Source organism: Notamacropus eugenii, chromosome 2, assembly GCF_028372415.1.
Source record: "Notamacropus eugenii isolate mMacEug1 chromosome 2, mMacEug1.pri_v2, whole genome shotgun sequence".
In the NCBI taxonomy this organism is placed as follows: domain Eukaryota; kingdom Metazoa; phylum Chordata; class Mammalia; order Diprotodontia; family Macropodidae; genus Notamacropus; species Notamacropus eugenii.
The window spans coordinates 234,350,707-234,362,729 of record NC_092873.1 but is presented as its reverse complement, the minus strand read 5'-3'; the positions used below and the strand labels follow the sequence as shown (position 1 = coordinate 234,362,729).

General features: G+C 34.9%; 1 protein-coding gene and 1 long non-coding RNA gene across 3 annotated transcripts in view; one reads left to right on the top strand and one right to left on the bottom strand.

The window, feature by feature from the left end:
- The window catches only part of LOC140526954 (utrophin-like), a 73,876-nt gene that overhangs the window by 21,732 nt on the left and 40,121 nt on the right, over positions 1-12,023 (top strand). For both annotated transcript variants that reach the window (XM_072643570.1, XM_072643571.1), the window contains exons 5-10: positions 2,160-2,295; positions 3,147-3,296; positions 4,804-4,879; positions 8,125-8,318; positions 9,643-9,751; positions 11,617-11,816. In XM_072643570.1, the coding sequence (XP_072499671.1) occupies positions 2,160-2,295; positions 3,147-3,296; positions 4,804-4,879; positions 8,125-8,318; positions 9,643-9,751; positions 11,617-11,816 (865 nt within the window). The remainder of the gene's footprint in view (positions 1-2,159; positions 2,296-3,146; positions 3,297-4,803; positions 4,880-8,124; positions 8,319-9,642; positions 9,752-11,616; positions 11,817-12,023) is intronic.
- On the bottom strand, positions 9,926-11,623 carry LOC140526957 (uncharacterized). The gene is made up of 2 exons (XR_011974620.1): positions 10,299-11,623; positions 9,926-10,214 (listed from the first exon to the last, which is right to left on the bottom strand). It is a non-coding gene; the product is annotated as an uncharacterized lncRNA (long non-coding RNA).

Here is a 12,023-nt window from a genome sequence, read left to right as displayed (position 1 = left end):
CAATTCAAGTTATACACAAAGAAAATACCAGGAAATTTGGGAGGGGTCGGAGAAGTATTAACAGCTAGGATAAACGGGAAAGGCCTCATGGAGGAGGTGGCACTTGAACAATACTTTATTGACTATTAACATTCTGTCCAGATTGGATCTTTTTTCTTTGATAATTCTTTAATGAGTAATTGAAAACTCTTTGGGCCCAAGTATCCTAGACCCTGTTCTCCCATCGTAACAGAAAGATGAACAAAAGACCATACCTGGTGCATGAATTATCCAAGGAATTTAAAGAATCCATAATTTATCCAGTGTGACTATTTCCTTCACTGTTGTAGATCCCAAGCCTTTAGTACTTTAGAAAATGACTTAATGAATTTTAATTCCTCCTGCCCCATCAAGATCATCTGATGGCTAGCCTGCTTCTAATGAACTTCTTTGAATTAGCTAGTTATGTCTTGGAAAAGACAGGTGGAGTCCATCCTAGAAGTCTTTCCAACTTGAATAGTACATTGAAATATTCAGCTTCCTCCTTCCACCCCTCTATCAGCAATACAAATAAATGTTTTCCTGTTGGCAGGATCATTAACCGTTATTTGCAGAAATGCACTCTAAATTTTATTTCAAATTGCTTGCTGTGTGTCCTTTGTTCTTTAAGAGGACCATGACGTCAGGGAGATGATGCCATGGCATGCAAGTGAATTGGATTTGAGTGAGGGTGGATTGTGCAAAGTCACCAATCCGTTTCACATCCAGGAGTCATCTGAGTTCAGTGTCCAGAAATAAATCAGGACAACTGAAGATGGTCCAGGAATTTCCTAGGAATTCCAATTGATAAATTTTGTAGAGTGGATATCACTGAAGTAACACTACTCATTCTTTTGCATGTCAAAATGAGAATGAATTATATACCTTTTTCTATTTTTACAAATGAAATATTTGATTTACTCAATTTGTTTTTACTTTTATGTCATGATGTCAAGATGTTAACCCATCTTAGGTTGTTTATCACTGTTTGTTATCTATGAACTTTTCTGATCCATAACAACTTTTTGATTCAACAATTAACTATTATGGAGGACTGAAAGTTAAATGCTTACACAGTAAAACAGCACTTTGTTTCTTGTACAGGATTCTCAATCATCTAGATTTCTACATCTAAGCAAAGTCTGTATGCTATCTAGGTAAAATTAGATAGCATGCATTGTTTATGAATAGATATCCAATGACTGTTTATGGCTATCTTATAATGTCATTACCCAGGAACTATTAACTCCAGTTTGTTAACAAGAATTTCAAGGAGGGCAATTTGAAGTCTCATAGCAATGTAAATACACTAAAAAATTATTGATAAAATGGCTGAAAAAAAGTTCCTGCCAAATCTGTCTTTCACAGTAGGAAATATATTGTGTTTCTTTGATGTTCTTTGGGAATTTATAGGTCTATTTTGTGTATACTTATGTATATAAACTTTATAAACATTCATTATTTCCTTGCTACTAAAGGGATTATTTGTTGATGCAATTTCACATATAGACATCTATATGTAGATATCTATAATATATCTATTTCTATATACATACACTTTGTGTATATTATGTATGTATATATGTGTGTATACAAATACACACACAAAACAAATGTATACACAGTGGTTAGAAAACCATTCTTAGAATCAGACCTTGGTTCAAGTTCTCCCTCTAGCAATATACCGACTCTATATCTGTCATAAGCAACTCTCTTCCTCTTTGTGCCTTGAGTATTTTTTCCTTTTTAATTAAAATTTTTAAAAAGTTCCGTTCCTTATTATTATTTATATCATTACTTTGTTCTTTAAAATTAATTTATGCATTTTGGAGGATATTATCAAATTATTAAATACTAAGTTATACCTTTGGTTTCCCTCTATGTACCAAAAAAGCGAAATTTTCTTTTGCATGGCTCATATAACTATAGCTTTGAGAGAGAAGGTGAAAATGAGGGAAGGGCAAGATTGTATCATGCATGATACAGTATTTTAAAATAGGAATTCACTAATTTTGAACCCATTTAAACAGATGTTCTATCTGTTGTTAATAAGAATGATTGACATTTTTTACCTGATCTGCATACACTATTATATCAAACTAGTTTGTTTGCTCAATATTTTTCAATAATGATTTTTCTAGTCTTGAAACAAAAAATGAGGCGATAGTGAAATACAGAAAAACGATGACTGAAACTTTTCGCTGGGTATCAGAGATTGAAAATGCCTTGGAACTGACGTCCTCATCCGAAATGGAAAATAGTGTCCAAGAACTAAAGGCAAGTTATAGAATATCCTTGTTTTTGTACCTTGGGGTTTAAATGCAAAAATGGGAATAATGTTGCAGGAGAATTGGAAGTAAAAAAATCTCCTCTTTGAAGGTAAAAAAACATTAAAATAGGTTTTGAAAGGGATATTACATCGCATTTATAAGGTTAGCTCTGAGAAGGGGCAATAAGTAATACTTGAAGTCATACTTTCAGAAGATTCTGTTAGCATAAGAATTATTACTTGACACTGTCATTTCAATAGTTCAAGCAGAATCCTGATATTTTGGCATCATATAATGGTTTCATATCATAGAAAGGCTTGGTCCTTCTGTGTTAAGATCCTGCTGCCTAGTGCAACGTATTCATTCAATTGTTCACGTAGCTTATTAAATGTGTTGTAGGAGTAGCACTTCCTGGCAGTTTTTAGCCTTAAAAATCATGGCCGTGTTGCATCATTACACTTGGCTTTATTACACTTTGATTCTTAATTACTGCTTTGTAATTCTGTTCCTTAAAATATTTTCATTTGCATTGTTCCAAATTAGTCCCATGACATGTATAGAAAAAACTAGAGGCATTATTTGTTCTGTATTCTCTTTGTTAAGCGTATTTTTAGATAAATTGAAGTGTGTATTGCTGTTTTCTTAGAGATTATTTGCCACGTAAAGAACTTCATTCCACATGAAATTATTTTCAGGGATTGTTCCTATTATTTCCGGTTAGATTGTAGTATGTTTACGCATGAACATTTTAAATGCCAAATCCATGATTTAAAGACAAGGGTTTTTCATGTCATTCTACTAATGCTGGTGTGGCTGTGTGTTGCCCTTTTAACCAAAGCTCTCTTCTGCCCCCTTTAGGACTTAACCCAGCACATGGATGTACAAAGGGAAAATCTTCGGTGGTTGAACGCAAATATCCCTTCGCTACTTGCATTGGAAGACTTCAGTATGAATGAAGGAAAATTCATTTCTGCCAGTTTAAGAACTCTGAATATCAAGTGGGATAAGGTATGCCTGAAATGCTTTGCACATTGCATGTCCCAATCAATATTTGTGGATGTGATTTGATTATTATAAGAATGATATCCTTGTAATATTCTATTTTACCTTTAAAGATGCCCTCCCCCATTTTTCTTTGTGAGTGCCTCTTATGTTCATGGAATGTAGTGAAATATTGATTTGCTTATCTTAAAAATAGGGATCAATGTTTTCGGGGCATTTTGCTTAATAGATTTGGATGTTGTGAAGTCGATGAAATAATGAATATTAATGTTACTTGAGACAAACCAGACAGAACTAGCTTGAAACTGTTATTTTGGACCCAGAAAAGTATAGCTTCCTACATCAAACTTGAGTATCACATAAGAAAGAGAAACTCTACCAAGTGTTTCCCAAGTGTCTTTTTAGCATCTACTAGTAGGAGAACTCCAGTGCCACCATCCTTCAGGGCAGTCCCTTCCGATTTTGGCCACTGCAATTATGATGAGGATTTTCCTCATTTTGAGTCACTCTTTCCTTCTGCACTTCTAACCATTGACCCTAGTTCTGACTTCTTAATAAGGGCAAAACAAATCTAATCTATCACACAGAAGTGTGATAATTCTGCTTAAGATAACTGTCATGTGGTCATTAAGAGGCAGCTAGTTGGTGTAACAGAGTTCTAGTCTGTGAGTCTGTGAGACCTGTGTGGAAATCTAGCCTCAGACACTTAGTAACTGACCATGGGCAAGTCACTTCAGCTCTGTCTGCATCATTTTTCTCAACTATCAAATGGAGGTCATACTAACAGCTACCACTAGGGGTGTTGTGAAGCTCAAGTGAGAGAATATTTGTAAAAAACTTACCAAAGTGTGCGGCTCATATTAAGCACTTAATAAATGCTTGTTTCTTCCCTTCTCTTCCCTCTTCGCCCTCATTTTCCCTTCCATTTTCTCCTTTTCCCCTCCCCTCTTCCCCATTCCTTCCCTTCTTCCCTCGCCTTCCCTTTCCCCTTACCATCTTTCATTCCTTTCTATGACTAGGTATAGAAGAATACTATATTTGATCACTCCCATTCCTGTGTAATAATTTTCCTTTTGGTTATGCACAGACATTTCTTAGTTTTTGATAATAAAACTAAATGAAAATTATGTATTTTTTGGAAATAGGAGTTATTGTTATTTTGAATTATTTTAATTTGTAAGGTATTTTTAAAAAGCATGATCTTCCCTTTCTGATTTAGCTAATTAAGTGAATTAAAATGCATAATGGAGAATGAAAAAGAGTCATACATAGTGAAGTATGAATCAATTCTTTTTATATTAAAGAAGGCCCACTTCAATAAAGCCATAGATCCATGTCTACTGATGGGTTTAAGTTCTGTCTATTAATAGCAAACATAATTTTTTGATATTCTAGTTAGAATAATAGAAACATATTCATTTTGAATGTAATTTGGACTATAAAATCATCTTCATTCTGTGGGAAGTAATATTTTCTCTTACCTTTCTTTCCCTCTCTGTGTATGAAATTATAGGTGGAGAGGGATATCCCTCGCGCCCTGGAGGAGAGACCCTTGGATGTTTGCGAGCCCCATCCTTCAACAGCCTCTGGTAAATAAGGGAAAACTTGATATCTTAATTTTGTTTAATTTTATGTGGAACTTTCATCTTTCTATTATTTCTCTGTAAAGCTATTCTTCTAAGAGAGTTTTAAAAGTAATGTTTCCTCTTCATTTTTTAAAAAGTACAATTTAAATGTGTTCTTTTCTTTTGGGGTTTAACAGATAAATATCTGTTTTAAAAAATCCTACTGCTTGAGTGAATAAAGAGCATTAGAGTAGAATAGTTAATACTAGCTTTATGAATATTTAAGTGAGACTGGGATGATAGTTTCTCATGTTACATATTTGCCTTTTCATGTTGTAAACTGGCTCCCAGGGAAGCTCAGTCATTTGCTAAAGATAACATAGTTAATATATCAGTATTTAACCTAGGTAAAAAGTATTTTACTTTAGCACCACAACATACCACCCCACCAGACTACATTGTTTTCTCATTAGTAGGATGATTTTGAGGTGGAAAAGAATTAAAAGATATATTTATTCCACCCAAAGAGCTTATACATTTTTTGCGGGGGAAGACACACAATTCCAGCATGAATCACTTGAAATTAGGCAGTTTTCATATAAATTGTCAATTATGCCTTGTAGATTCCTTCAGTTATTAATATTTTCAGTAGACATACCTTTTCTATTTTTTTTTATATCACAAAATGTATATATTCTTGTTGTCAAAGGGTAGCTTATATTTAGGATTTGCCTCTATGATTCTATCACTTGGAGAGTTTTCCTCCACCATTTTTGAGTCAGCATGGAACAGTGGAAGGAAGACTTACTCTGAAGTGAGAACACTTGGATTCAGTTCCCTTCTCTGACCCTTGACTATCCTAGATGACCTTTCTGTCACTCAACAATCCTTGATCTTCCTTTCATCATTAGTGAAATGGGGAGATTATTTCTAAGTAGATCTATGATCCTATGAGTAAAATGGTCCACTCCTCTGTAGGTAAAACTCTTTGCTGTCTTGGTCACTGAGAGGTTCAACAGTTTGTCCATTTTCACTAGGGAGTGTCAGTGGCAACACTTGAACCCAGGGTGGTTCTAAATCCAAGCCTGGCCCCTTAATCCACTATGCAGTGTTAGAGAGCTAATGTGTTCTTTTTTACCTCCATTTTAATTTCAAAAAATCAGAGGTAGAATCTGGTAAAGGGTTTAACCGACAACATTTTTCATCAATGGGCAAGAGGTCTGACACTTTAATTAAGCACTTACTATGTGCTAGACACTAGGATCATTGCTTCATAGATATTTTAGTTTGATCTCATTTGATTGTCACAGCAGCCCTGGGAAGTAGGTCTATTATCCTCAGTGTTTTCTATAGTTAAGGCAACTGAGGCAGATAGAGAATTGGTGACTTGTTCAAGGTCACACAAGTATTAAGTGCATGAGACTAGATTTGAACTCAGATATTTCCAGTACCCTGCCCAGTGCTCTATCCACTCAGCCACCAAATGCTATGGTTATTCACCTAGTGTCAAAATACTTTATCATTCTGGCATGAGAATAAACTAATTATAACTATATATTTATAGATATCTATATATCTATAGATATATGTGTGCATGCCCACATATATGTAGTTGTATGTACGTGTGGTTGGCTTTTTGTATATGAGAAAATACTACATTATTATATGTGTATCCCATTTGAAGCATTACCTTAATATGTACAAATATGGAGTTTACATGGATAAATTAGGGGTGATTGGCCCTCATTGTATATAGGTTCTTGATTATATAGGAGGATTCATGTCTACCCAGTTATACTTTAGAGTTTTTTTGGAAATACCTATGACTTTATTTGAACACATCTCTGAATGACCTGTATCAGCATGAACCTAGGACCCAGGAGGTCATTTACTTCATAACCCAATCGGTTATATTCCAGTGAATGGAATATAGGGAGAAAAATTTTTTCCCCAGGTTCACAGATGGTATGCAGTTGAAAGAAATCTTTGTAAAGGCAATAATTAAGTGACATTTGCCCTTATACAGTAAAACACAGACTTCTAATGACATTCTTCTGGTCTTTCACGCTCAATGGTTCTATCCAGTTACATTTTATACACTGTGCCCTGCCTTAAAATAATTGATATATAAGGTACGTTATAAAAAAATTGTATTGGAAAACTAACTTAAATTTACATAGTGTTTTGACAGTAATAAAACACTTTCTTTAAAATTACCTGCTAGCTATGTAGCATTTCTATTATGAAACCTATTTTGCAGAAGAAACAACTTAATGCTCCCAAACATTATCTATATTTATTAACCCACAATTATATGAGCTGGAAGAGTCGGAAGAATGTAAATTGAGGAAGATTCAAATTAGTAGAAAACCAAGAGAAGTGATATAATAAAAGCAACACTGTAAAGGCATATATATTTGCAAAACTGTGGAGCTATGATCAATAGAGTTGATATAATTCATGATTCCAGTTTACCAATGATGTACTATCCTCTGATAGAGAGGTAATGGGTTTAGGGTAAAGAATAAGTCATAAATACTTTTGTATATATCCAATGCTTGATTATGCCTATTTTACAAGAATTTTTTTTCTTTCCTTTTTTTCTTAATGACATGGAAGGTGGGAAGGGAAAAAATACACCTCTAGTAAACAAATTAAACATAGAGAACTGGGGTGGAGGTGCTTTTACAGATGTGGAATGGCATTGGCATTCTCTTTCAAATGATTTCATCATATTGGTTTTACTTCATTTTTTTTTGTAAGAGAACTTTTTAAGAGTGGGGACAATTTGAAAATGTTTATAACATTAAAACAAAATGAATTAGTAGAATAAAAAATGTTGGAGCTGAGAAAATCTGAATTTCCGAATTTCAGGTCTTCTGAATTTCTCACCAGCGATAATTCCAGAAAATCACATTGTTCCTCAAAAGTGGTATAACATTTCTATTAGAATTTATATTTTTTGCTAAATTCTTTCCTTCCAAAAAAACCCTACATCCCACATACTTCAAATATCCTTATTTTATAGATGAGTAAATATGATTTGCCCCAAGTCACAGTAGTAATAGGTACCAGAGTTGGGACTTGAACACAGATCTATAAAAGCCTTATCTCTCCAGTTCTAATGCATATTACAAAGTGAATATGAATTAATAGATGACTAGTATGTAAAATGGAGATTTTCTTTATTAAACTGCTCAGCATTTTATTTGAAAGATTAAAAGAAATCAGTAGCAAAATCTCTTCTGGATCTATTTGTATTTCTTTAGATCATCCTGCCACCTCCGAAATTACTGGTGAGACACAGTCATCTCTAGAACCAGAACTTTCCTCGCTTCCCGATCTAGAAAAAACTGCGACAGAACTAGCTGAATGGCTTATGTGCATCGAACGAATGCTGAGGTCCAGCGTTGTCAAAGTCGGAAATACGGAAGAGATCAAAGAGACAATTGAACGTATGAAAGTAAGTATGTGGTGTAAAGTTGAATGCCAGAATTATAAAAGCAGATAAGACTGACCTAAAAAGTCTCCATTTCGTTTGTGGTGCTAACTGTGGGAACGTAGAATTTACAAAGCTTTTACAACAAGGAAGAAGAAATCTTCCCACTTAAAGCAATTGAGTTTCATAAAATCCGTGTTAACCCAATTAGGTTTTCGATGCACCCATGGATTCATCTGCTGATATATGAATGGCTCAAATCAGCATTCATCTCTTAGATACTTATTTGCAAGGTGCTGCCTATCTTGAAGATATGAACGTATTCCCTACCCTCAGTATTAAAACCTAGTGTTTACTTTCTAGCAAACTACACACTAGTTGAGTCTGGAGTGTTTTCCTACCTGCGGTACACAATAGAACGTAACTGTGTGTTGAATACTACATTCAAGGTCATTGTATTTCTAGAATTTCATGAAACTTTGAATTTTCAAGATTAAATTACTTTTTACATCCTCATTCAGAGAGACTGTTTTCCTTAAGCATAAGACTTTTGTGGGTAGGCTGATATTTGAAAAATGGAAATTTTTTCTTTGGAAAAAAGTTAATAGTGTATTAGTATTCTGTGTTGTAGTACCGTCTTCCTGCTCCAGCATTACCTCAGTTCTTTTACCAGCCATTGGTAAAAACCTTACACTGTAGTCCGTATTTTGTGTTTATGATCATTATTCTTGAAACATGAATTGTTCTCTGATTTCATCCTCTTTTCTTTCAGGATTTATCAGTTTTATAGAGAACAAAATCAGGACACTTACTTAGTGTTAAATGGTACAAAAGCTTCTGAAGCAGCAGTTCATCATCGATGTGTAATTAATCTACAGTTCAGAAGCTCATTGATACACTTGCACTCTTTAATCACCTTAATAATGCTTGGTCAATCTTGTTTTTAGTTCTTTCTTTAGCAGTACTGGGAGAGTCATCTTAATCACATACGTGGATCTAGACAAGTTGAAGACTGTCTTTCTGGAAAAAAGTCATGAGATTCCTTAGCATTGTTTTTATTAAACTAACATTTGTGCTATATTATAATACGTAGGGACTGTTTTAGAGTGAGTTTCATGACCTAGGAGTTTGCTGTACCAAGGAAACCACCGGTCTGGGATATTGGCACCTTCTCAGGTAGCCCTAGAGACTTGCCCAGAGCACTGCTTGACTGCCCTGGGATCCAATAGCCCAGGAGGAGTCAGAGGCAGCTGGAACTTCTGCCTTGCTGACTTTTGGGGTCAGCCCTCTCTCCATTGTTCCCTAGTGACTCTCAGTACAAAATGTAATATAATTTCTTTTTCATTAGATTACAAAGGCTGACTTAGAGCAGCACCACTCCCAATTGGATCGTATTTTTACATTAGCCCGAAATTTGAAGAGTAAAACAGATATAAAAACAGCCATCATCGAAAAACGTAAGTCTCTTCCAGCTATCTGTCGTCGTTTGTCCTCACTTTGTAAACTGTGAATTTCCTCACTTAGTAAATCCTACTAATATGTGTGTATGTAACATATATGGATAATGTACATCTTTGTGTGTGTGTGTATACACATCTGTCTCTAGATATACACACATTACACATGATACATATATACAAACACATTTTTATTTGGGTTGACACATTTTGATGTATAGTACATTTCTTTATATTTTAGTTTTGTCCTTAAAATTGAGACTGTATAATAGTCTTTTTAGGAGTATTTATTTCCCTCAGTGTCAAGTACCAAATCACTTTTGCTTATGTGAATTCTGAATGTCTTTCTTTTGAGTTGTATACTGGTATGTCTCCCCAGGGCTTACTTGGATGCTTCTTCAGGTCATGGAGGTGAACCAGTGTCCTTTTCTGTTGAACTTTCTATGTTTAGCAAAGGAATCTCCTGACAACAAAGAAAAAAATTTTAAAAGTCTCCAGAATTCTTTTGACACACAGAAGCAGAAGAACCCTTATTTTCCAAACTTACAAATTTAATGTTCAGAAGGATTTCTTTTGCTCGTGTTGCATCATCAGTGTTAGGAGGTAGTAGTTGACTGGAGGCACTTGGAGCATGGCCCTGTGGATAGAATACATGTGCCTTATATAGCCCAGCTACATTGGAAGAGACTCATCACCACATTGTCTGCAACAGGATGCATTCTTCTTCTATAGCAACTCTCTTGTCTCCTCTGCATTGAGTGGTTGTGAGCTGGATCAGTGCAGAAACGATAGTGGTGTCAGTATCAATCTTTGAATATCAAAATGTACTGATTTAAAGCAGGCGTTGATTTTCACTTCATGAAGAGTACCTTGGATCGTGAGAGATTATAATTATTTACACTTTAGGTTTATTTTATTCCCATTTATTTTTAAGCAACCAAGAAAATAAAGACAGGGCCACAGGAAAGTGCTGCTATAACTTAAGTATCACTCTTGAGCCTCATGTCACTGATGGGACTGAAGTCAATTGTTTTAAAGGGTCTGTTAAGATTGTGGGTTAAGGTAGCAATCATTTAATTGGCAAAGTTAATTTACCAAATAAATCCTTGTAGCCTTAAAGAATCTTTGTATCTCTCGACTTAGTTTTATCACTTACGTGGTAGATTCCGCCCATTTTCTTTTTGTTTTGTATTCCTTTGAGCTATAGAATGCTGGAACAACATCACTTTTGACTGTTCTTTAATATTGCGGCCACCCCCCACTCCCACCCCCTTCTTTACCCTGCTTGGATGTGCCTTTTTGTGACCTATCTCTACTGTTCTGCTTTGTACTTTTGTCTATCTTGTGAATCCCTCTAAAACCTCCTCCTCAGTGGTGTCATCCCATCCATTGTCATCACTTGTTTCAAGGACCAAGAATGACCTCCTTTTCTATTTTCATTTCAGTACTTCATTTATAAAATTCCTAGACCCTGCCTTCCCACATTAAGTGTAAAGCCAAGTAGGGGTATTTTTTTTTTAACAGGGATCTATCGACTTTTTAATATTCCTTGACTGGTTTAGTTTAGCTTGGAGTTGATTATTGCTTTTTCAGTGATTACCTTGCTGTGTACTGTTACCCTCTAATTTTGGATTTGTATTTTCAACAATTTGTAATGTCAACAGTTAAGATGGTGCTGTTCTGTCCTTCTCTCCCTTTAGGGACATTTCTTACAATTTACCTATATAGGCATGTTGGATTCCTCTCTTGGATCGAACTAGAAATCTTTTTGTTTTATTTGCCAGATTTCAAACATCAATCAGTTTATCACTGATGCTCAGTTCATATGAACTTTGAGGTCTAACTTTTTGCATTGCTTCCCATAGTTAATGAAGTCAAAATTCAGTGGGCCAGCACTGAATTTGCTGTGAACTCAAGGCAAGAGCGGCTGCAAAACATGCTTACGGACTCCCAACGTTGGAGAGATTTAAATAGACAAGTCCAAGAACTTGTAACCGAATACAAAGCCAAACTACTTAGTATCTCAGAAGAGGAACCACTTGTGAAGCAAATTTCTCAGAACAAAGTAGGATTTACCAGATTGTTTGCATTTCTTTTTCTTCAGTGAAGTTTCATTTTGTTTGTTTCCTATGAAGTCTTTCTGTATTTAGGGTTCTGTGAGATATATACATATTTAAATTGTGTACTGCATTTTCATTATACATCAGATACATGTGAAGATTTATTGTGTACACACATCCAAAGAGAATCCTCTTTTTAGGGCTTCTTTGGT